This window comes from Pseudorca crassidens, chromosome 20, assembly GCF_039906515.1.
Source record: "Pseudorca crassidens isolate mPseCra1 chromosome 20, mPseCra1.hap1, whole genome shotgun sequence".
In the NCBI taxonomy this organism is placed as follows: Eukaryota; Metazoa; Chordata; class Mammalia; order Artiodactyla; family Delphinidae; genus Pseudorca; species Pseudorca crassidens.
The window spans coordinates 26,057,740-26,083,771 of record NC_090315.1 but is presented as its reverse complement, the minus strand read 5'-3'; the positions used below and the strand labels follow the sequence as shown (position 1 = coordinate 26,083,771).

At 40.0% G+C, this 26,032-nt stretch overlaps 1 protein-coding gene across 1 annotated transcript; it reads left to right on the top strand.

Moving 5' to 3' along the window:
* The first annotated feature begins 11,367 nt into the window (after positions 1-11,367).
* Positions 11,368-25,345, top strand: DNAJA2 (DnaJ heat shock protein family (Hsp40) member A2). Its single transcript, XM_067720755.1, has 9 exons — positions 11,368-11,567; positions 13,202-13,261; positions 13,559-13,782; positions 16,233-16,313; positions 16,552-16,685; positions 18,478-18,674; positions 22,549-22,693; positions 22,816-22,943; positions 23,513-25,345. Exons 1-9 carry the CDS (start codon positions 11,490-11,492, stop codon positions 23,702-23,704), a joined length of 1,239 nt encoding a protein of 412 aa, XP_067576856.1. The 5' UTR covers positions 11,368-11,489; the 3' UTR covers positions 23,705-25,345.
* The last annotated feature ends 687 nt before the right edge of the window (positions 25,346-26,032 follow it).

Sequence of the window (26,032 nt, the reverse complement as noted above, 5' to 3'; positions counted from 1 at the left end):
GACATTTTTTTTTGATAGGGACATATTAATAATACAACTTCAACAGGAGTCTAAAGAAATTTTAATTGAGGGACTTCCCTGGTGGTCCAGTGGTTAAGAATCCACCTTCCAACACAGGGGACACGGGTTTGATCCCTGGTCGGGGAACTAAGATCCCACATGCCGTGGGGCAACTAAGCCCACGCACCGCAACTACTGACCACACGCACCACAACTAGAGAGCCCATGCAAGCCCACACGCCACAACGAAGATCCCGCGTGTCACAACTAAGACCCAATGCAGCCAAAAATAAAATTAAAATTAAAAAAAAAGAAATTTTAATTGAATTACAGCATGTACAGAAAAAGCACAAGAGTAGATGTTTCTGAGCAGAAACCTGGTACCATTTACATGTGTATATATTTTAATATAAAAAACCTTTGTGTTTTCTAAACAAAAAGATTTTAAAATAAATTCATATGGTAAATGCTTGGGAACATAACACATTCAGAAAAATTTATTCACTCAGCAAACGTATTCAGTCTACTCTATGCCAGGTACTTTGCTAGGAAATAGAGAAATAAAGACAAAAGTCACAAACCCTACCCATTAAGAACCTAAATTCTACTGGGTTCAACATTCAAGTTAAACATAATCCAGTGCAGTAAATGCTAAGCACATGCACAAGTCAAGAAATTGACTGGGGCATGCTACTTAGCATTACCGTTTTTTAGGGGGCTTTATATTTTTGCTTTACACATGTGAACACTGTGTCAGTGCAACATACTGTGGTTGCAGACACAACTCAACACCAATTATAAGAGCATTTCCCCATGGTTTTCACCCTTCACTTTTTTTCACACCTCACAACAGATCCATAAGCCATTACTTTCTGTGTCATCTTTAAAAATCAATCCTGAATTCAGCCACTGCTAAGTATCTGGCAACAATAACACCCTGGACATCTCTTGCCTGGATTGTTGCAATAACCTCCTAGCTTATGCCCTTACTGCTCTTCAATCCATTCTCAATGCAGCAGAGTACCCTTTGAAAATGTCCATCCACCACATTGCTTCCCTGCTCAAAATCTTTCAATGTCTTCCCATCTCACCCTGGGTAAAGGCCAAAGTCTATACAATGAACATAACACTCTGTGTGTCCTGCTTTACTTTACATTTCTGACCCTGTCACACTCCTTGGCACACTCCTGCCGCAGGATCTGTACACCTGCTGTTCCTTCTGCTTGAATTGGAATGTTCTTTCCCCGGGTATCTGGTAGATCCTTCCTTCCCTCACTTCTATCTGGGCTTTACTTAAATATCACCATCTTAGGGAGGTCTTCTCTGGCCACCATATCTAAGATTTCAATACCATATCCTTCCCCTAACAGTTCCTATTCTCTTTTCCTGCTTTTTCTTCTCCTTAGCATTGATCACAATCACACTTAACATATTATTTTACTTACTTATCTCGTTTACCAACTAGAATATAAGTTCCATGAGGGCAGGGACTGAATCTGGCAATTGTCCACTGACTTTTCCCCCCAAGGGCCTAGAACAGTGCCTATACTATAAATATTTCACTTATATATTTGTGAAATGAACAAATGGATGAATACATGAATATTTTATATAAGGAATTCATTATTATTTATTATTCATTCCACAGATATCTGACTGCTTTTGAAAAAGATTCTCTCATTGGGCTTCCCTGGTGGCGCAGTGGTTGGGAGTCTGCCTGCCGATGCAGGGGACGTGGGTTCGTGCCCCGGTCTGGGAAGATTCCACATGCCGTGGAGCGGCTGGGCCCGTGAGCCATGGCTGCTGAGCCTGCGTGTCCGGAGCCTGTGCTCCGCAACGGAGAGGCCACAACAGTGAGAGGCCCGCGCGTACCGGAAAAAAAAAAAAAAAAAGATTCGCTCATTGACCAAACCAAATTCTACTCAGATTCCCCTGAACTTGTTTTCAACTACACGTGACTTTTGCACTTCTTTATTCACTACTTCATTGTCCAATTTAAACAAGAATCCTGAGAAATCTGTTTAGCCAGAATCTCCCATCCTGCATATCTCATCACCCTCAATATCTAATCAGGTTCCTCATCCTCTACCATCCCCCAGATGATGTCTGATCACCCTGGGCTGCCTTCAGCAAGAATCCTGTTAGGTCAGTTTAGCCAGAATCTCCCCTTACCTCTGATGTTGTTTCCTAGTAATTTTCCACCCACTGACCCCCACTCTGCTCCTTGGCTATAAATTCCCTCTTGTCCATGCTATGTTAAGAGTTAAGTGCAATCTTTCTCTCTCAATGCAAAATTCCACCCCAGTGGTACTATACCTATCACTATAGTGCTCTTCCCCCTCCCACCCCCTGTAAAGTCTTCCTTACTATGCTTTAACAAGTGTCATTTTAATATTTTACCATTATGTATGAAGCACTTTTTAAAGTAGAGGAAATAAAACAAGCAAGAGAGATATAATTCCTGCTCCCATGAAACTTACAGAAAAGTAGGAAGGGATCTTTACTTACACCCTCAGAAAACTTACTGCACAACAGGATATAAGAACTGTGGTCTTCGGGCTGTGCACAAATCTACAGATGACATTTCCTTTACCCTTATAGAGCATCCTGGAACCTAACAATTAGTATTTATCTCCCATCTCCAAAGAGCAATGGAATCCTTCTTATTACTGATAAACCACATTCACGTCTCAATGTTCATCCAATTCTGGAATCCAATTGCTGGAAAACACAGGCAGTGTTGAAGCTGTCTTCATGGTGAATAGTCTTTGAGGAAAGAGGCCATGCCCATTCTATAGCACCTGGCAAGAGTGAGTATTCAGTAAATGGTAGTTATTGTTGTTACTGACCACCTCAGCAAAGAATAGCCACAACTTGTGGCCTTCCCGGAGCAACTTTTAGAGGAGTGGTCACAGCTAAGGTTTAGAACTTCATTAATCCTGCTAAGAAAGAGAAAAAAGAACTCTTATAAGAAATTCTTGCAGGAGGTGCGGCACTTCACTTCAGGTCACCATTGATATGGTGGCTTTTTAGATAAGGAGAGCTATGCATTTATGAACCTTCTTAGTCTGCCAGCCCCCAATCTGGCTGGAAAAAAATATTTAAATAACTGATCTTTGGTTTGCTGAAAGAAAACTTCAGAATGGGATCTTCTTTCCAAGGAGACACAGACTGGAACTATAATCATTTCAGTGAGTTTTATCACTCATGGATATCCCCCTACTGTGGTTTCTTTTAGAGGAAAAGAGGGCTTCCATCGCCAAGGCCAACAATCCTCTGGATTTCTTCTATGTATTTTTCCAGTTGGACCTGAGTAGCTTGTTTCTTTAGCAGAATAAATCTGCTAGCCAAGTTCACAGCTAAACCACATCTAAAGTAATGTCTCCATTACGTTGACCTAGAAACCGTAATTCAAAGCTACTGTTCTTACAATTTCGAGATATCTTTCCCTGAAACATAGGAGAAAGTTAATGACTGAGCTCAAATGACAAACACTGATGCTGATGGCTGTTAGCTTTAGATAGTCCCCTGGGAGCTCCTTAATTCTAAGATATTTGAAATTAATGCCTCCTGCTCTAAAGAAAATTTGAAATTTTCTTTTGATTAAAGCAATTTCCTTTAAAAATTAAGCTATCAAAAATAAATTCAAAATATCTTTCAGCCTTGTAGAATACTTCTGAAGAATTAGATCCTATTTTCTAAAAGTTGGGAAATAAAGAATAATTTCTAAGGTGTTTTCATCTCTGGCATAGATACATATCTTAATTACCAGATAACACGTCAATTGTCCATCAATAAAGAGCTAATTAAATAAATCATGGTACATTCTCACAATGTACATTGCTACGAAAAAGAATCAGGAAAAAAAAAATGAGGAAAATCTCTATATACTGTTGTGGAAGGATTTTCAGGATTCATTAGGTGACCAAAGCCAGTGCAGAGCAGTACATATAGTATTTTACTTTTTATATTTAAAAAAAGTGGAGGTAAGAATATAAATTTGTATTGCTTGACTTGTATAAAGAAACAATGGAAGGATAAGTAAGAAATATAGGCAACTGGGGTGAGGTAAACAGGAGTGGAGAGGACAGGGATGGAAGCAAGGTTTCCTTTGTATAATTTTGAACTACATAAATGTATTTATAAAAAACCTTAATTTCCTTGTAAGCAAGATGTCTACATTCATAAAGTCATAGGTCTAAGAAACATTCAAGTTGAGATAGACGAAACTGAAAAATAGGTGATTCTGAAAATCATTTAATGAAATTTTTCTAAGGAAGACTGAATCAAGTTCTTTTTTTTCTTCTTCTTTTTCCTTTAAGAAACTGATCAATCCTTCAGATCCAGAAATTTAGAGAGAAAGCATTAGGACTCTTGATTAGGCTAGAATGGGAAAAATATCCAATATCTTTTAATATAATTAAAGTTCTGCAATAAATCATTCTAGGGTTTTTGCAGGCAGATCACACCAGATTTGAACTGCTTTAAAGCAATACTGGCTGGTACTAGAAGAAATTTAAATTCCCGTTGATTGGGTCTAAAATTATGAAGTCTGAAATTCTTCCTCTGCCCTCTGGAATTCACTGCCCATCAAAATTCCTATATCCTCAACTCCTGTGAACTTTCCCTTTGCCTTCTTATTCAAATGGAAACTGCAGCCCTCTTAAACTGTGGCTGTTTTTCCTCCTTTCCCCTGGGCCTGGAGGGTGACTTCAACCAGTTCCCAGACATTGAATGCCACCTAGGATAACTGTTGTAAAATTTCTATCCCAATCCTGACCCTGAGCTCTAAGTGATCAGATCTGATTCCTTAGTCTACATCTCTAGTTAGATATTGGAATTTCCAATTTAATTCACCAAAATAGAGTTCTCGATTCACACAACCACCAAATCTTCTTCCTCAGCTTTTTTCATCTCTATAAATGACTTTACTACCACTTTAGTGACTCAGATAAAAATCTGAAATCATCTTGATTTTTCTCATCTTTCAAATATTTATATCAAATCCATCAGCAAGTCCTATAAGAAGAGGACCCATAATCCACTGAAAGTACCACATTCTCACTGACATTCACCATCAAACATTATCATCTGTCTCCTGCACACCCTCAAAGTCCTTGTTCTATTCTCATAATGGTCTCCACTTTGCTAAATCCAATCCTGGTGTGGTTGAAAGACTGTTAGGGTCAGAGTATTAGAGGGAGTGGAAAAATAGGTGTAATCAGTGAATGAGATTAAGGAGAGTTTGGCAATGACAAAGTCATAAAACCAAGGGAGTGAGTAGCTCCACGGGCGACAGAGGACCAGACCACTGGATGTAAGTTCAAGGAAGTGAGAGGCCAGGCTGTTGGAAGTATCATTTACAAGCTAAAAATTAGGACAGTAGTGGAGTTGGAGAGTAAGCCAAGAGTTACAATTTTTGAGAAATAAGAGGGATTCTAGGGGTCAATAAATTGACAATGAAATATCAGGTAATAGGTGATATTGTCTGGTGACTAAAAACTAAAGGCTTTACATTTTCAGGAAAATGGGAGGAAGAAATATCTGGAAATAGCAATGAGATTCACCCATATTATCTGCAGGCTTTACTTCTAAAATATATACCAAATCCATTCACTCCTCTCCAGTTTTACTGTTGCCATCCTAGTCCACGCTGTCTACCTTTCTCTCTCTCTCCTGAACCCCTGAAAATGAGCTTCCTAATTGGTTTGCTTGATCCTTGTCTACCAACATTTTACATTGTGTGTCATTGATACTGTGATTTATTTTAACCTGATGAAATTCATAGAGAAAGAAGGTATCTCATAAGAATATTAAACTGACTCCCAGATTGTGACTACCTTGATGACTAAGTCAGAATTGAATGAGCTGTTTTCTATTCATTTTTTGCTCTTTCTTAGCTATGATTTCTTTTCTGATTAAGCAATGTTAAGACCTCTTAGCACTATGTCTAGGAACAAAGATTTGACACTTAAATATCACTATAGATTTTGGATGATTTTCCTAATCTATATTATCAATTGTTAAATAACAATTGTTCTAACACTTAAGGTATGGAAATTTTATTAAGCAGATTCACAACTTTAGAAAACTTTAAGAATTGTATTCAAGAACAAAAGCATGTGTTCTTCATGTGTGAACTGACAAAATAAAAATATTAACAGTATTCTAGAAACATATCCTATGGAAGCAACTAAGAATATGCACAAGAAATTAGACTATAAGGCAGTTCACAGAAGCATTGTTTACAATGTTAAAAAAAAACTATAAACAATCTAAGTATTCAAAAATAGAATCACCATAGACTTTTTTTTTTTTTTTTTGGCGGTACGCGGGCCTCTCACTGCTGTGGCCTCTCCCGTTGCGGAACACAGGCTCCGGACGCGCAGGCTCAGCGGCCATGGCTCACGGGCCCAGCCGCTCCGCGGCATGCGAGATCCTCCCGGACCGGGGAACGAACCCGCGTCCCCTGCATCGGCAGGCGGACTCTCAACCACTGCGCCACTAGGGAAGCCCACCATAGAGTATTTTTAAGAATACAATTGTAAGGTCAGATCTTAACAAACGGCACCGCGAAACAGAGGAAATCTTCAAGTGAGCTTTATTAGGGAGCGCTCCCGGGCGAGGTTAACTAGTCCGAGAGAAAGGGGCCAGAGAAGTCGCTCCCGGGCGAGGGTTTGGGCAGAATTTATGGGAAGAAGGGAAAGGGGTGTGGTGAATCCGGGAGGGCGCAGGGTATTCCTTATTTGGTGGGCTTTTCGGGTATCGTGGGGGACCGTTAGTCCCGCTCCTCGAAAGGCGGGAAGGCTGGGCCGGGTGGAAAGTCCCCAGGTCAGTTCCTGGAACTGGGTGGTCCGGAAAGTCTCCAGGTCCGTTTCTGGAACTGGGTGGTCCGGAGAGTTTCGGTCTGATGCAACCTGTGAATCTGATTGCGTTCCCCTGCCTCGGGCTAGTTGGCCTTACAACAATGTCTTGCCCTATTTCTGATCAATTCAGTCAGGAGCTCTGGGAGGACACTGGAATTTTTAAAAAGTCCCTCCAGGGGTTCTAATGTGCAGTTATTGAGTCAACTATCATAGGTGAGATTACCCAGTCTTATCTCTTTATACACCATCAATGTGTTGACAGGGTCCTAAATTTACATCTTCAGCCTGGACTGCAGCCCTTCTAACTCTATTCTTATAAACCCACTGCTTCCTCAGCATTGTTCCTTGAACGTCTAATAAGCATCTCTAATTTAACATGAACTCTTATTTTTACCCCACTTCCATTTCCGCCCCAAATTTAATTCTATCAGCTCCAAGTTCAAAATATATCCAGAATCCAACCATTCCTCACCAACTCCAGCTCTTCTACCTGGGCCCAAGTCATCCCTCTCCAGGGTTTTATTACAATAGATTCTCAACACAGCCACCAGATGCATTTAAAATACCACTTGGTTTATGTTGCTCTTCTGCTCAAACCCTTTAAAGGCTTCCCATCTCACTCAGGATAAAAGCCAAAGTCTTTACAATGGACCTAATTGGGTCTTTCACAACGTCTGACTTCAAATCCTACTATCTACTTAACTTGCTGTCACCCAGCCATACTGGCTTCCTTCCTCTAATAAACCAGGCATGCTCTGCCTTAGGGCCTTTGCAGGCCCACTGCTGGGAAGTTTTCTCAAATATACTCCTAGCTAACTCCCTCACTTCCTTTAAAGTTCAAATATCACCTTATCAGTGAAGTCTTCTCCAAATAACATAAATAAAAATAGTGTCCAACTTCAATACTTCCTTATCTCTCTTCTTTCTCATCTGTTATCCTGTGTATTTACTTGCTTGTTTACCTTCTGTCTTCACCACTAGGATGTAAGTTCTGTGAAGGAAGAGATTTTGTTTTGTTTATGATTGTATCCTTAGCCCTGAAAAGTGCCTGACACACAGTGGGTCCATAATACATATCTGATGAATGAATTAATATATAGACATATTTTCACCACTATTTTTCCCCACACAAATGGTTAAACTTTCCAGTTTCTCTGCTTACTATACCATTGCAATGATATAAGCAAACTGAAAGTTTAAATGTGCTAATTGACTTGGAAGGGTTTGACATGACAGGGTTTGACAGGTTAGCAGTGGGACTATACAGCCATATACACTATACGTACATGTGTCTGTATACAAATGTATATATGTATGTAAACATAGATACATATATACTATATATAACCATGCGTCCTATCCAGTTTAGCAACTGCAAGGAATGCAGACTATCCAGTGATCCAAACCCCACAATTTTTTCTTCTCAGAGTACCAACAATCATCGATTCTAATGGCACTAATATCCTCATGACAAGAGTACTGCCTTCCATATACCATGAAAAATATTTCAAATGGCGTCACCGGCTCTGTACATTCAAAACTAGTTAGATTTATAGAACACTCCACATAACAACAGCAGAATAAACATTCTTTTCAAGTGCACACACAAACATACACACACACAAAAAAAACTAGTTAGATAAAAGGCAGAAAGCAAAACTACTGTTTGAACTGCCTGAATCATATACACAAGGCTATCTAAAATAATGGGTTACATGCCTCTGTATTCAGTTAGCTGGGAACAATATGAATGGCCTTTCTGGTTCACACAGTCTCTCCCTAGTCCTTATCCACCTACTCCCCACCTCAACCCCACAAAGTTACACAAGTATACCAAATTTAAAAAAAAAAACAGATAAAAGAAATTGAACAATATAAACCTAGCAGAAATCTGAAATCACTCCAACTTCAAACTTTAAATAATTTGCCTAGTGAGAGCAGCCCTCAGATGCACTGTGACTCAGCATTTTATGATGCCTGAGACATGAAATGAGATAAAGGTCTTGTTCCCTTCATGGCATTACCTAAATATGGAGCGAAAATAAATGAGCTACCTTAAAAACACAAACTCAGTGGCTGAAATGTTACAGCGCTCAACCTCACGCAGATCTGACTCAATATGTGATGACAGGGAGGACGGCAAGTGTCAGCTGAAGCACACAGAACTGTTCTGAAATAACTTGACCTGTAACTTTAGCAAATAACAATGCTGACTACAATTAACACTCAGAAATGGAGAAAATATTGTGACTAAATGAAAATAAAAAATATATGAACTGTGGCGACTGATTTCAGTCAGGTAAAAAAAATAACTTAGACCTGGGGTGGGGTGGGGGGATTCACCCAGCTACTCTTCACTAGAAAACAGAAGCTAAAATTGAACCAAGGGAAAACACTTGCTATAAAAACATTAAGTAAAACGGAAACAAATAGAAAAGTTCAGCTCTTTTTGACTCGTTATGGACAGAAAGAAAATAAGATGAAAATAAAATAATAAACTATATGAAGGTTGCAATAAAGACAAAGTTTTCAGTTTATATTCTCGTGTGGAGTACAAACGGATGGAGGAAGAAGAGAATATGGTACTTGGCAAGCAGGGAGAGCTGGATATCTGAGATCAGGAAGAAGGACTGAGGAGTATTCCACATAGGCAATGGAGGAAGTTGGGGAATTCCACTTGGGAATCCAAGAATTTAAATAAAGACAATGAATAGAGACGTGGAGACAGCTTATAGGCAAATGGGCCAAAAAAAGTTGCTAATACTTACTTAGTTTTAGCTCCTGTTTTTAGTACTCTGTATTAACTTTTTTAATCCTCAAAACAAGCCAATGCTATAAATACTATTAAACCCCATTTCACACGCGAGGCGACAGCCTCAGAAAAGCTAAGTAACTTGTTCAAGGTCACATTGTTAATAAATGGCGGAGTCAGGCTACCAGCCCACACACTCTAACTCCACCACAACTTTATACTGCCTCTTATGAACCACTCAAAATGTGAAAAGGAAGTGGGGGAATTGAAATTATTGAGGCCTTTACTGCATTCAAAACTAGACCATCTGCATTCAAAAACAGAGTGAACTTCCCCTAAGGAACTTACAGCCCATTAATGGAGTTCAGACTCACAGCAAAATACCACTCAAGTCCCACATCAGACCTATCTTACAAAAGGCACAAGCCAAGGATAGTGGGAACTCAAATGAGATAGCAATGTTCACCAGGTTGTGGAATCTAGGAAGACGTCACTGAAACAGCAGCATTTTGGACAGGATTTGAGAAAACTGGAAGAGTTAGGTGAAAGGAGCATCATGACTTCACATCAATTAACTCCCCAGGGTTTTCAGGATAAATTTCAACTCTTTGGCATGGCACTCAATGCCCTCCAAACTAGGTCTGGGGGAAAGCCAGGGAGAAGGGATTATCCTAAGTGAGATGCCTATGCTGGAGTCTTTGTTCCCGGTTCAGGTTCCAAAGGATCAGAACATCTTATTTTTTCTGTCTCCATAAATCGTTAGTGGGTTGAAGGTAGGCACCATGGCTTATTCTTAACACTCCACTCCACCAGTCCAGGCGTCCATAGCTCTTAGCACATGGCAGGTGCATAGCAAACATTTTCTGAAGCAAATCTAAATCATGGGCAACAATCACCAGATGACTGTGCGCCCAACCAGGCTGCCTGATACCATCTAGACCTCTGGTGTTGGCTAATTTTAAAGCTACCAAGAGACCTAAACACATGATCCGGAGGTAACAGGTGGAACTTGTGGATCTAGATGCCACAAACCAATTGTGAAGGGACATGAGACAATTGTGAAAATCTAAACACGGACTAGGAATTAGGTGAAGGAATTCATTTCATTACATGTGGTGATGTGATTATGCCTTAAAAAGTCATCTGTTAGACTTATATAGAGTATTTATAAACTTAATGATTTCCCTTAAAACACTGGAAGTAGGGAGTATGGGGGGAATAGATGAAACAAAGTGGGCAAAATGTAGCTAACCGTTCGGTATATTATACTACTTTTGGTGAATGTCTGAAAATGCCCTAATATAAAACACACACAGCACACACACACCCAGGTGCTGTTTTTCATCGTAAACCCCGAGGGAACCAGATCCAGAGGGTCCACCGGCGGCAGCTCGGATTCTGAGGACTACCTCCGCGAGCCCGGACCGCCTTTCTCTCCCGCCGGACTCGAAGCGGACCGAGGGGGCGGCTGTGGGCCGCATCGGCCTCTTCATCCTTTCAGCACCCCCCTAAACGCCTCTGGAGAGAGCTGGTGTCACGGAGGGTAGCGTGCAGACTTAGTTATCCCGGTTTCTACGCTGGACTTCGCCCAGCGGCCCAGAGCCTCAAGGCAGTAGACCCCCTCACCCACTTCCTCAGCGCCCGAGACGCCGCCACCACCTCGGCCGAGTGCTCGAGGCGGGCTCCAAGAAGCAACGTCACGGCGCGCCGTGCGTCGGTTCAAAGGTCGGCCCTGCCCCCGCCTCCCCCTCGCTGTCTCGCTCGGCCTGCGCTGCCGCTGCCGCCGCCGCCGCCGCCGCCGCTGCCGTGGGCCCGGCTCCGCTCCGCCTGCTCCGCCGCCTTCCTCCCTGAGCGCTGCCAGGCCGGCCGCCATGGCGAACGTGGCCGACACGAAGCTGTACGACATCCTGGGCGTCCCGCCCGGCGCCAGCGAGAACGAGCTGAAGAAGGTATTGGGGAGCGGGCCGCCCGGGCAGGGTGTGAGGGGCGCAGGCCTGAGCGGCTGGGACTGCCAGGCCGCGCTGTGGGGCGGCCCGCTAGCCGGCGGCGGCGGGCCCAGGCTGGGGGCCGGCGGCGAGACCGGCCCGCCGCGGGCCGCGCACTCCAGCCTCGGCTGACCTTGGGCCGCCGGCCCCGCCCGCCCGCCTACAGATGCAGCAAATAAAACCCACCCCTGAGCAAACACGACGAAAACGCTTCCTTCCTCCCTCCCCCGGCGGGCGCCGGAGGCCTGGCGCTCTCGGGAGGCAGCTGCCTGCCCGGCCCTCCCCGCGCCGAGGTCACCACCCTGGAAAAACAGGTTGGACCGAGACGCCCAGCGCATCCCGGCCCTGGGAGAGGAGTTGACCGCGCCGCGGACGTCGGCACCCGAGCCGCGTCGGGGCTGGTCTGGGGCCTGGCGGAGGGTCGAGGCCGCCCCCGCCGGGTGCCTGTGGGAACTTAGGGATGTTTCCTGGGAGCCGCGGCCGCGGAGCTTCTCCCCGCTTTTCTCCCTCGCCCATTGACCCGGAGGTGGCGTGGGTCTGTGTCTGGGTGCATTGTTCTGTGGGCAGGTAACCCAAATGTTATGTGCTCGTTTCAGGAAAAAGCTGTGGGTCCCAGCCAAACACCTGAGCGTACACTGACTAAAAATAAATAGAAGGCCTCATTATCGCTGTTTGCATTGCTGCGAATCTTTTATCTCAGGATTTCAAAGCATTTGAGGCATTTGATTAAGCCACACAGCATCTTCACGGGGCTTAGAGTATCCGAATTTGTAAGCTTAGAAAAATGAGAATGCTCCTTAGGCAGTGGGACGGGTGCAATTGAGAGTAAAAGCACTTCCTGTTACCTTACCGGAAATGCTATTCTGTGTTACATAATTCAGGTGTCTGTGAATGAACGCTTAAGTGCTTTATATCTCAGCCACCCAAATGTATGCAGCTTCACTAAGACCGAGGTCACTCCAGTTAAGACCCCAATCAATCCACCGTATGAAAATAAACCATGACCTAGGAGCTTGTCTTGGCTTTTTCCTGATGCTACAATTAGAGGAGCCATCGTGAGCCAGATTCTTACTTTAGCTTAATTTTTTTTTAACATCTTTATTGGAGTATAATTGCTTTACAATGATGTGTTACTTTCTGCTTTATAACAGAGTGAATCAATTATACATATGTTCCCATATCTCTTCGCTTAGCTTAATTTTAATAATAGTGTTTTTGCAGGCTGTAGAGCTTAACAGTCATTTCTCTTTAGAGTTAATTGGAGTCGTCTTGGTCTGCTTACGGGCCATCAAAGACATTTGACAATAGTGAAAATAGGGGATTTTTCAGTATTTTGTTTTTCTCTGTGGCTTTGTTTCATTGTTTGTATCTGGCTTTAGTATAACTTGTTTTCAAGTATAACTACTGTCTGCTTTGTTATTAGTGAGAAAACAATATTAAGATGGAATATGCCCAACAATGCTAATGAATAAAGGATATTTTGGGAGGTTATGATTTTAGAACATTGCTTCTCAGAAAATTGGATGTTACGTTAGTACTCACAAATCTTTAAACTGGTCTTTATATATAACCTTTTTTTTTAAAATCTTTTATTGAAGGCATACAGAAAGTTAGCCAAGGAATACCATCCCGATAAGAATCCAAATGCTGGTGACAAAGTAAGTTATTTGAGACTTTTTTCCCCTGAGATTTCTGTTTTAAACTTAAATCGCCCTTCTTGGGAAAAAAAGGGAATGTTGTAAGAAAAGTCCATTTATTCCCATAGTGCCAACGTTTTATGTTAAGAGTATTTTGGTTTTACAATGGGAATACTAACATTCGGGGCAGTGGTAGGTGGTAAATAGGACCAGAATCAAACCAAAGGTAACTTGTAACTTTTCTTTTAGAATTAAATGAATTCTAGATTCCTGTAGCTTTTTATTTGTAAATCCAATTGTTTTACTTTTTCTTTATAGTTCAAAGAAATAAGTTTTGCATATGAAGTACTATCAAATCCTGAGAAGCGCGAACTATATGACAGATATGGAGAACAAGGTCTTCGGGAAGGTAGCGGCGGAGGTGGTGGCATGGATGATATTTTCTCTCACATTTTTGGTGGGGGATTATTCGGCTTCATGGGCAATCAGAGCAGAAGTCGAAATGGCAGAAGAAGAGGAGAGGACATGATGCATCCACTCAAGTGAATATCTTTTTTCTTTTTTAAAAAAAATGCTAAATACTTTTTTTCAAGTAGAAGTACTCAGTAAAAGAGAAGAGGCATCAAAAAATACTCTGTCCATCAGAAAAAAAAAAAAATCTTCCGTTTACCATGCTGTCCTCATTGGGTGACTAAGTTGAATTTAATAACCTGAATGTTGGTATTTTGCTAACAGATCTTAAAGGATGGTTGGTGTTTTTACAGAGTAGGAAGATTGATTTGGTATATGCTTCTGAGGCTGCTTGTTTTTAAATTTTCAATTATGAAGATTCTTTTCTTTGAAGTATTTAGACCTCCTGAGTTACTTTTTATTTAAAAACTTACAAATTGAGTGACCATCTGGCTAGTTTGTTAACATGTTACAGTAACTCATTACTTGTTCCTCAGTCTGAACTGTCCTAAATTGATTTCCACTGAGCTTGCTGGCCTCAAGCCTGACATTAACCTGCCAACATATGAATGGTACCTGCCCTTGATCTTAGACTGTGAACCCAATATGAAAATAACTATTTTACTTTGCAAAATTTGTGAGATCTTTTGTCCCGTTAACTTTTCATGGACCAGTAATGGTTATACTAGTAAATGCCAGAGACTGAAGTTCAAGTGTTTATTTGAAATATTTCATAGTATCTAGTTTATACATTTGAGTAGGTAAGAGGAAGTAAAGTGTAATTTGTTAAAATTTTCCTGTTATTACAACATTTCATTTTGGATGGCTTTATAATATTCCATTCCATCATTTATTTAATCATTCCCTTTTCTGTAGGATGTTACCAGTTTTTTCCTATCATAAATAGCGCTGCTATGAGTATCTTTATATACAGCTTTGTCTCTCCTTGGCAGAGATTCCTGGGCAGGCATCAGTGTTTTGAGGCTGATAAATATAACTAAATTGCCTTGTAGAGGATTGTGCCAGTTTAGCCCCACTGGTGGAGAGTGCCAGCTTCACTAGACCATTACCCACATTTTTCCTTCTTTTGCCATGTTTGTTGAAGTGAAGATTTTTCTGGCCTCTTACACAGCAGTGTTGCTTACTAATTGTAGTTTAATATGTTAGGGGAAGAAGACCTACCTATCATGTAAGTCGTTGGTTAAAGGTTCTTAGGAGGAGGTTAAAGCCTGATGGAACCAAGTGCTTTGGTCTAAGGTCTAGATATGCCGTTGTTTGGAAGTGCTGGTAGTGTTTTGACCATAAATGTTTTATTATACTGTCTAGAATGTATAAAAGATAACAATTTTGAGAAAGTTTGAATGCCACAAAATAGTATAGGTGCTTTGCAAAGCACATTTAACTTCTTTTGATCCTCTATTTTTTTTTTTTTGCGCGGTACGCGGGCCTCTCACTGCTGTGGCCTCCCCCGCTGCGGAGCACAGGCTCCGGACGCGCAGGCTTAGTGGCCATGGCTCACGGGCCCAGCTGCTCCGCGGCACATGGGATCTTCCCCGACTGGGGCACGAACCCGTGTCCCCTGCATCGGCAGGCGGACTCCCAACCACTGCGCCACCAGGGAAGCCCTGTTCCTCTATTTTAAAGTAAACTTTTACCATTAAAGGAGATTTAAAAACACCATGAGAAAGGTAAAACCAAATTAAATGCATTGCTTGCAAATTGTAAATAATATTTTTGAGACTTTTGATGTATATAGATTTGGAAATGAATGGTCCTGCAGTTCAGATATGCTGTATGAATAAAGACGAGTTGGGTTTTATCAGTTGGGATTTTTAATAGGCTTTTTAACTTGGCCATTTTGGGGTCATAGACCCCTTTGAAATTTTTGCAAAAGTTGCTCAAGTTTTGGTTATAATTCACTGCGTTTTTCAGACATCTAAAACTTGCTATAGGCTCTCTCTTGGAAACCTATTCTTCTCATCTTTCACACTCTAGATAAGGCCAATTTTTTTTTTTTTTTTAAGACATATGCAATCTAATTGCCTCCTGTAAATTGTAATGTAACTTTGTAGCGTTTCTGAATTGTCCTTGAAGGGGACAGAGCCTTATAGTAGAGCCTGGACTCTGGAGCCAGACTGCCTATGTGATCTTGGGCAAGTTACTTCTCTGTGCCTCAGTTTTGTCCTGTAACATGAGGATAATAATTTTACCTCATTCAGGGGGTTGGATTAGGTGGAGGTCTTCTTGAGGCCAGAAGAAGGTGTGATGTTTTGAGTTTGTGCAGTTATCAGCTTTATCAGGAAATGCAGCACAGTAAATTATTGGCCTGATCCTTTAAGTTCTGGCTTTGAGCAATACATATATTGTTTATAGCCATAAACAATTTGAGCTACAAAATAAAATCTCACTCAGTTGATTTATGTAAGATGTTCTTGAATTCTTTGTTTAAAAGATTATAGTGGAATTTGCTATATCAGCTATCGTTTATATCTTGAATTTAAGAGGACTTGGCAAAATTTGAACCTAATTCTTTTCTCCCCAGAGTATCTTTAGAAGATCTGTATAATGGCAAGACAACCAAACTACAACTTAGCAAGAATGTACTCTGTAGCGCATGCAGTGGGTAAGTGTGTTTTCTGGTTATGAAATGAATTTCATCCATTCTTTCAGTGGCACATTGAGTCCATATCAGATAAAAATTGTTCATGATTTCAAACTGACTACCCAACCCAGAACACTTTGATACCTCTGAAAGTCTTTAAATACCAGTCATTGGGCGTTGAAGATGAAGGTGAAAAGCACAATTCCTATTTGTCATGGCCTAGGGGGCATATTCTAATTTATACTTTTGCTTGCTTTAGCCAAGGTGGAAAGTCTGGAGCTGTTCAGAAGTGTAGTGCTTGTCGGGGTCGAGGTGTACGCATCATGATCAGACAGCTGGCTCCAGGAATGGTACAACAGATGCAGTCTGTGTGTTCTGACTGTAATGGAGAAGGTATGCATGCCAGTGTTTCTCTGCTTTTATGTTGGATGGATTGGGAATGCAGAAGTTGGAGAGGCTTACAGTTTTTCTTTTTCAACGTGTGTTTGTATTCATCTTATTAAAGATACAGAGGGTTCTGAAAGAGAAATGTAAAAATAATATTTCCTTATGTATAGGCCCAGTGAACACAGATAAACAGTAAACTTATATTATGTTGAGTGAAATGTTAGTCTTTTTTCATTCCAAAAAGATGGGGCAAAGTTTTTTGTCCCTTTATATTTTAAAAAGTTATATTTGGTAAAAGAGAGCAAATTGTTTAGTTCTCATTCTGATAAGTGGAGAATTTTACTGTAAGCTTTAGTTAGCTTTTGAGGATAGATTATTGCAATTGAAGCTCTTTTTACAGAAGTAAATATTTTAGGCTTTGTGGGCGAATGTTTTCTGAAACTGCTATTCACTTCTGCCCTTTTAGCACTTTTATAGCCACAGACAATATGTAAACAAGTGGGCATGACTGTCTTCTAGATAAACATTACTTATAGAAACAAGGGCATGCCCATTTTGGCCTGTGAGCCTTAGTTTGCCAGCCCTTGTTCTAGAGCAGTGCTATCCAAAAGAATTTTTCTGTGATGATGGGAAAGTTCTGTGTATGTAATGTCTAGTATAGTAGCCACTAGCCACCTGTGTATGACTGAGGAACTGAACCTTTTTTTTTTTTTTTTTTTTTTTGCGGTATGTGGGCCTCTCACTGTTGTGGCCTCTCCCGTTGCGGAGCACAGGCTCCAGACGCGCAGGCTCAGCAGCCATGGCTCATGGGCCCAGCCGCTCCACGGCATGTGGGATCTTCCCGGACCAGGGCACGAACCCGTGTCCCCTGCATCGGCAGGCGGACTCTAAACCACTGCGCCACCAGGGAAGCCCTGAACTTTTAATTTTAATTATTTTTAAATTAAATAGCCACATTGGCTAGTGGCTACCACATTGGGCAGTTCTAGAACATCCTTTTCCAAATTGCTTCTGGCAGAGACAAGATAATTTGGAGAAGCTGCATATCATATTCCCCTTCTGGAGCGTCTCAGGGCATTTTACCTTATTAAAGTTGCTAACAATTCCCACTCTCAAGAAATCAGAATTGACTGAAATCTTTTCCCATGTGCCATTACCATTTTAAGGAACTGGTGCTTTGCAGAACATACTTTGCAGAAGCAGTGTTCCTGAAGTCACTTATACATGTCATCTGAGCATTAAAGTGTGCCACTAATCAGCCATCAGAAATTGATGGTATTTTTTTTTCACAGTATACTATATGTACAGCTTTGGTTTTATTTTATTATAGCACTGATCAAATATTTCAGAAGAATACATAGAAGAAAAAAACTGTTAGAGTTATAAAGGATGTTTAAATCTTTATTTGGGTTGTCTCTCTCCATTGTTAAATTTAAATGAAACTAAGACAAAAAAATGAAAAAGCAGTTGTAGAAGTTCCAGCATCCGACCACCCATTTTGTTTGCTTGATCATTAGGCTTTGTTTTAACTTAGGAAGTAGAGTCACGAGTTAAGAAAATATTGTTTAAGATACTTTATACTCTGGAATAGAGGAGACTAGGTAGCTGGGTCCTTTAGGTAACCTGCAGTAAGATGTGAGTTTTGTTATTAAGAATGATATTTCAATCAAAAGTTCAGGTAGCAGTTTAAAGACATTCAGGAAATTTATTTAGTGAATAAAGGCATTATCAAGACCTATCTTACTTACGAGTGCGGTAGAGTACCCTTGCTGGAAGTTTGAATGACCTCTTTTTCCAGGGGAGGTAATTAATGAAAAGGACCGCTGTAAAAAATGTGAAGGGAAGAAGGTGATTAAAGAAGTCAAGATTCTTGAAGTCCACGTAGACAAAGGCATGAAACATGGACAGAGAATTACATTTACTGGGGAAGCAGACCAGGCCCCAGGAGTGGAACCAGGAGACATTGTTCTTTTGCTACAAGAAAAAGAACATGAGGTAATTTCCTTTTTGTTTGTTTTATTTTTGCCTCAGAAGACCAGAAATGGGTCTTGTATGCAAGATATAGGTTAGATCAGTTTGAGTTTCCTGAAGCAACACTGAACATAGATGAAGTTGTTAAGTCCTTAGGCTGAGTTCATAAGAACTGACTTCTTTAGTAGACCAACAAGACAGGTGCTGTCAGAAGCACTGTAGAAGGAGTTGGTCTGGGTCCCAGCTCTGCCATTGACTGGCAGTATAACCTTAAGTAATCCTGTTGTGTCTGTACCTCGGTTTCCTTATTTATGAAAATAAGGGCATTGGACCAGATAATCTAGGCAGCCTAGGTTTCACTGTGAAACTCCTTGGATGGTTGGTGAGGGCTTCAGTCCTCAGTACTGCTCTGTTGACTTGTTTTACATATTGGGTATCTATGTGAGCTTTCTTAAAAGAAAAGGTTCTGCGGTTTTAAAAACATTTTATTTTTAAATTTCTTTTTTTTTTTTTTTGGCTGTGCTGCACAGCTTGTGGGATCTTAGTTCCCCAGCCAGGGATTGAACCTGGGCCCACGGCAGTGAAAGCACCGAGTCCTAACCACTGGACTGCCAGGGAACACCCTATTTTTAAATTGCTCATTGACTGTGTATTGTATCCATTAATGTACATGGCAAAATGTATTGGGCTGATGATGTGGCCTGGTATATATTATTTTGATTATACCATTGTATCTGTATTTTTTAAATGTGCGATGGAGTATATTTTAAGTTTTTTGTTTGTTTTTTGATTTGGACCATTTTTAAAGTCTTTGTTGAATTTGTTACAATATTGCTTCTGTTTTATGTTTTGGTTTCTTTGGCCACGAGGCATATGGGATCTTAGCTCCCCGACCAGGGATTGAACCCGCAACCCCTGCATTGGAAGATGAAGTCTTAACCACTGGGCCACCAGGGAAGTCCCCTAAATTCTTGGATATAGAAGCATTTGACAGGATTCTGGCTTTGTACTTGATCGCACTGCCATTTTGAGTTCCTTTGGAAGCATTTAGATTTCAAGTCAGCCGCCTTTTTTAGTTCACACCAGAATTTTCTCCCATTTGATGGTGATTTCTACAAATAAAGTAAATTTTAAAAATCACTTCAAGAATCCAATAGAGATTAAAGCCATATTGAGATGCAGATTCTGGGAATTTGATTTGATTCATTCCCTCATTAGATTGTGGCTTGCTCTCCTAGACAAGCCTTTCTCAAGGTATACTAGTCGAATTTATTGCCTCAGCAAAGCTGTAAATTGCTATATATCTTGGCCTTTTGTGAATATTGCCAAACCTACCAGTGGCAAGGGTCCCTAGATTGCTTTTGTGGTTGTTTTTTTTAAGGAGTAATTTCTAGAATTCTGCCTTAGAGTGTTATGGATTAAAATATTCTGTAAGAATTTGGGATTTTAAAAAATAGAAATCACTGACCTTGGAGACAAGGGACTTAAGTTCTGGCTCCCATTTATTAGCTTTAGCTTCCCTGGGCTTGGCTTTGCATACTAAAAAAAAAAAGTCATCCCTCAGAAAGATGGTGTAGAATCAAATGAGATAATGAATAAGCTGCTCTTCTTTCTTGAGGCTGTGAGGAGGAGGCATTTGGAAGTAAATCACCTCCAAAATTATTGGCAGCAGTGGAATTGCATGGAATTTCCAACAGACAGCAGATGTTACTGGTTGTCTAAAGTAGAAAGTAGAAGATGATAAAGGTTAGAATGGAAGTTCATCTAGTAAGAGGTCAAAGATTGTTCCTTCTTGGTTTTATTGTGACCGGTAAAGTAAATTTGAGCCCAAAATGAGATTTAGGTATCTTGTTTTGTTTATACCACTGAGAATATTCTTAACCTTCTTAAGAAAAATTGATTAGTTTGACTAGTTCATGAACATACTCGTATTTTGTTTGGGGCTTTCTTTTTTAAAAAAGCTCTCAACACTTGTGCTGAAGGAATTGTGAGGCCGTGAGATCAGGGTGGGTACTGTAGCTGAAACAGAGTGTAAATCTTCTGATCAAAAAACAATTCAATTTTGAGAGTGCTGTGTATGCATGTGTATCATCTTTCAGTACTGGTGTGTGTGTATTTTGGTAATCTTGCTATCATGGTGCATTTGTACAGCAAAGAACCACAGTGGTGGGTAAGATCTGGTGATGTTAGTCTCTCTTCTATATTCTTAATTTTTCAGAAATTATTACAGCTTTTATGTGTTTTACTGTCTGGTTCTTGGTAATTTCTCCTCATTAGTCTGTTTTTTCAAAATATCCTGGCCATTCTTGCCTGTTTATTCTCTGTTTGAATTTTAGCATCAAATTGTCTAATATAACCACCCTTCCTGCTGGTCCCCTGCCCCACCCAAAAAAAACCCTAATACCATTTTTTATTGGAATTACTTTAAGTTGAGCTCTCCTGTACAAGAACATAGTATCCCTTCATGCTTCCTACTTCTTTTTTTTTTTTTTTAATTTATTTATTTGGTCTCACTGTGCAGCATGTGGAACTTCCCCAACCAGGGATGGAACCCGTGTCCCCTGCATTGGGAATGCGGAGTATTAACCACTGGACCACCAGGGAAGTCCACTCCCTACTGCTAATATAGCTTTAACCAAAGGATATTTGGTTAAAGATAGTTTTTGGAACAGTAATGTAATGATATGTTCAGAAACACTTTCATTTTATGAACTTGCAAAAGCATTGAAAAGTGCTGCATGAAAGAAACCGTATTGAAGTTAATTTTTCCACCCATTGTGAGAAACAGCTGAGTAAACTCTCATAGGAAATATACATTCAGTGGTTCTCAAACTTTAGCATACATTAGAATCCCCTGGAGGGTTTATTAAAACTACAGATTGCAGGTCCTCACCTTTATAGATTCTGATGCAGTGGTTATGGGATGAGGCCCAAGAACGTGCATTCCTAACCAGTTTACTGGTGCTGCTGAGGCTGCTGGTCCAGGACCACTGGTCAAGATAATGGTTTGAGATTAACTTTTCTTCATAGGTAAATTTAGGAGGATAATTTAGGAAAAGAGGATATCTTTCAGATTTCCTCTCTTCTCTGACTGAACCAGCCAGGATTATTCTTTAGAAGAGATAACTATTGTATTGAAAAAAAATTAGGTGACCTTTCACTGCAATTAATTTTATTTCAGCTTAAATTTCAAAAGTTAACTATAGATATTTGTGAATTCTAATAAGCAAACGTTTTAAGTTGGGCATGTGTGAAATTGGATGTATTTTTCCCTACACATTGAACGCTCATTTTTTAATGTTTATTGAATAACCTTTGCATTACCTAGTCCATAGGCTTATGGTGTAATAATAAGCCAACTTTAGCATTTGTTTTACATTCACCTAAGCAAGTTTTGAATTTTAGGTGAGGTAAAATTTGTTTGTATTTGTATGAAGCATGGGGTTTGAGCCCCTTTACTGGCTGAGCATTACTGGTTGAGCTTTTTTAGTTGAACTTGGGCTTTCACCTTTCCCTGTTAGATTCACATCTGGAGGAAACTCCAAGTGAACCTGTTCTCCAAAATCCCACTGGGCCTTGTACACCTTTTCACTCACAGGCAGTGTTTCGAAATGGTCCATAATTGTAAAATATACCTGGTTCTGTTTTTGAAGTTTCAGTTGTACCTTATGAGTCATTGTTTTCCCAATTCCAATTCTTTCGTGATAGAAGCTTTTAGCATATTACTTGAGAATAGCTAGGTTTCCTTATATAAATTTAGGAAACCTAGGGATGGTGGCAGTTTGGCTTTTGCAGTAAATGGTAGAACTAAGGTTTTGAAATTGATTCAAGGAGCACAGAACAACAGTATGCCTCCATAATTTTTTAAAAAGATGTTTCTGGTGTGCTTTATTTGTAGGTGTTCCAGAGAGATGGAAATGATTTGCACATGACATATAAGATAGGACTTGTTGAAGCTCTATGTGGATTTCAGTTCACATTTAAGCACCTTGATGGACGTCAGATTGTGGTGAAATACCCCCCTGGCAAAGTAATTGAGCCAGGTAAATCTTGATTTTTGCCTGATCCAAGATTCTTTCTACAGTAGGTGACTCAAAAAAATATTGTTGTGCACCTTCTTGGGTAAAATTCTTAATATTTTCCCCTTTATTTACTCAAATAATAGGATGTGTCCGTGTAGTTCGAGGTGAAGGAATGCCACAGTATCGTAATCCCTTTGAAAAAGGTGATCTTTACATAAAATTTGATGTGCAGTTTCCTGAAAACAACTGGATCAACCCAGACAAGCTTTCTGTAAGTGTTCTCTAAATTTAGGCAACAGATGAGTTAAGTTTAATAATAGTTGTATTTCTGTGTCACCTTCCCTTTGTTTTGGGTGCTAAGATTAGATTACACAGTTTATTAATTTGAGTGATTGATGGGCTGTCCTGGTTGTTTTTAAAGTGAGGATACCTGATGTAAAAGTTTATGGGGCCGAGTAGGGAATAGTGAAGGAGTAAAGCAGACTGCGTGTGAGGTGGTGGTGGGAGGATTGGGGCTCCCTGGAGAACAGATATCTCACCTGAAGAGGTCAACCCCCCAGCTTAGCGTCTACTGGTTGTTCATGCAGGAAGGCATGTCTAGTGTGAAATTTTCCAGTGTTTAAATGTTAGCAACTAATTCTGGTTTTTGTTTTCTAAGCAATAGATGGGTTGTCCAAAAGATGTCTACAGATTTGGTCTGTGGATCATCCATTTGTGATCTCTGGCTTAAAGTGCAAAGACTAACTGTCAAACATATACCTTGGATTGTATCAAAAGGGAACTTGATAGTGGACGAAGATAATCTTCCAGCTAACCTTATTTTTCTTTATTTTAATGAAGGAATTAGAAGATCTTCTGCCATCTAGACCAGAAGTTCCGAACATTATTGGAGACACAGAGGAGGTAGAGCTTCAAGAGTTTGATAGCACTCGGGGCTCAGGAGGTGGTCAGAGGCGTGAAGCCTATAATGATAGCTCTGATGAAGAAAGCAGTAGCCATCATGGACCAGGAGTGCAATGTGCCCATCAGTAAACTCTGCAAACAAATTGCACAGGTGGATTTTCTTTCCACACTTGCCTGGTTTGTTTTCAGCGATCCAGCTGGTCAACCCAGATGAACTGATGGACATCTGTTGGTCTATGTGTAACTTTTAAAATTGGTATAGTATCTACAGAGTGTATAATTTAAACTAACCACAAAGCTTTACATCTTCATTTCGACTGTTCTGTAGCAGAATAAAGCACTTGAAAGGAAACAAGACTCCCTTTCACATGTGGGTTATAAGTTTCAGTCCTGGTATCTGTGCTTGATTTTTATCAGTTTTGTGTAGATTTTATGTTTCATATTTTAAATTCAAATCCCACATTGTAAAGTTTGTGTACAATTTGTCCTGAAGCTTTGTGTTTGGCTGCACCTGCATAAGCTGCTACAAATAGAATAAAGAATTTCATAGCCTGTATCTATCATTTAGATGCATGGAAAAATGGGCTTTGCACACAATGGGTTTGGAGCCGACTGGGAACAATGGAAAAAATAACATTAGCTGAGCTGTGGTTGTAAAGTTTGGGGTTTCTCCCCCGGCCCTTTTTTTTTCCTTTTTTTTCTTTCTTTCTTTTTTTTTTTTTTTTACCATCTTGTGAAAGGTTTCTGAAACTCAATAATAAAAAGCAGTTGGTGTAAATTACTCTTTGTCTCACATTTTTAGAAGGAAGAAGTATTTTGAACTGTAAAATCTATCCTTAAACTGGAGAATGTACCCTTAGTTCTGGTTCTTAAACAGCCCTTAAAAACCCATTGGCCTGAAGCTTATGCCTCAGGCACATGCCCATTTTATAGTTTCGAAAGATAAAAGAGAGTTTGATATGTTGGTAGAAACAGGCTTTATTGGCTTCAATTAATGCTTTGTAGAGTCAAGGATATCTGAGTTATGTAACTTCTAAGTTATGATCCTGAGCACTGGGGCCAGGTTAACCTGGCCTGTATTTCCTCACCTCACCCCCTTTTTAAAAAAATAAGGTAACAGTAAATCAATATTAGAACCATGTCTGCATAGAACCTGTTAAAATGCTCTGTTTTCATTAAATGTTAAGTTAAAGATTCTCTTGTGTCCATTAAGTTGAATATTTGAGATTGGGGGGAAGCATTGATTACTATTGTTTTATAGAAAAGTAAGACTCTTAGGCTGGTATGAGAAAAATCAGGTAAAACTACTATGAAAAGGATGTTGTATTGCTCTTCTTTCATCTTCTACCTTCTTTTCATTCCCAGAGTAGGTATTTTTAGAACACACTTTAATTTTAGGGAAAAGAGACATCATTTATAGATTTTACATTTGTAAAAGGACAAATGGGAGAAAGCCGAAAACTAAAAATTTTCAATGTATTATGCCATCCCTGAGCCTAATTGTAGTACTTGTAGTTTATTTCTAGGTCTGCTAGAACCTGAATGAAAAAAAAAAAGGTGTCCTGGCATTAATCAAGGCCTTGAGGTTTAAATTATTGCCCTATCCACTCTACCTCCATTGTACAAAAACTATTTTACAACCAGCCTGGGCAAGATGCAACAGCATAGTAGTTTTGTATCCAAGGTTACTTCCCCACAACAACTTTAAGTAAGAAATGCAGTGGCAATACAAAGTTTGTAGCCTTTCCAATAAAGGTTTATAAAACATTAGAGCTGTTCAGTGTAGTCTTTCTTTCAGTTCTACCCAGGTTTTTGGACTACAGTAGAGAACCATATGGAAGGGGAATGAAACCTTGTTAAGGTCTGTTATTTCACTGAGTCTACTGGCTCTACGTTGTAGAGCATCTGTCTAAAGAATAAGCATATATCATCAGTACAAAGAACCTTTTATAACAGCTTTATTGAAATATAATTCATATATCATTAAATCTACTTTTTAAGGAATGTGTGCAGGGAATTCCCTGGTAGTCCAGTGGTTAGAACTTTGCTTCCACTGCTGGGGCCCTGGGTTCTATCTGTGGTCTGGGAACTAAGATTCTGCAAGCTGCGCAGCCAAAAAAAAAAAAAAAGTGTGCAATTCAGTGGTTTTTAGTGTATTCACAGTGTTTTGCAACCATCACCACTGATTCCAGAATATTTTCATCACGCCAGAAAAGAAAAATCCGTTAGTATTTACTTGCAATCTCTAGTTTCTAAGTATTTGCCTATTTCAGATATTTTCTATAAAATGGAATCATGACAATATGTAGCTGTTTGTGACGTGTTCATTTAGTATGTTTTCAAGGTTCATTCCTGTCATAGCATGTATTGGTATTTCATTTTTATGGCAAAATAATACTCCATTGTATAGAAATACCATGTTTGTTTACTCATCCATCAGTTGGTGGACATTTGAGT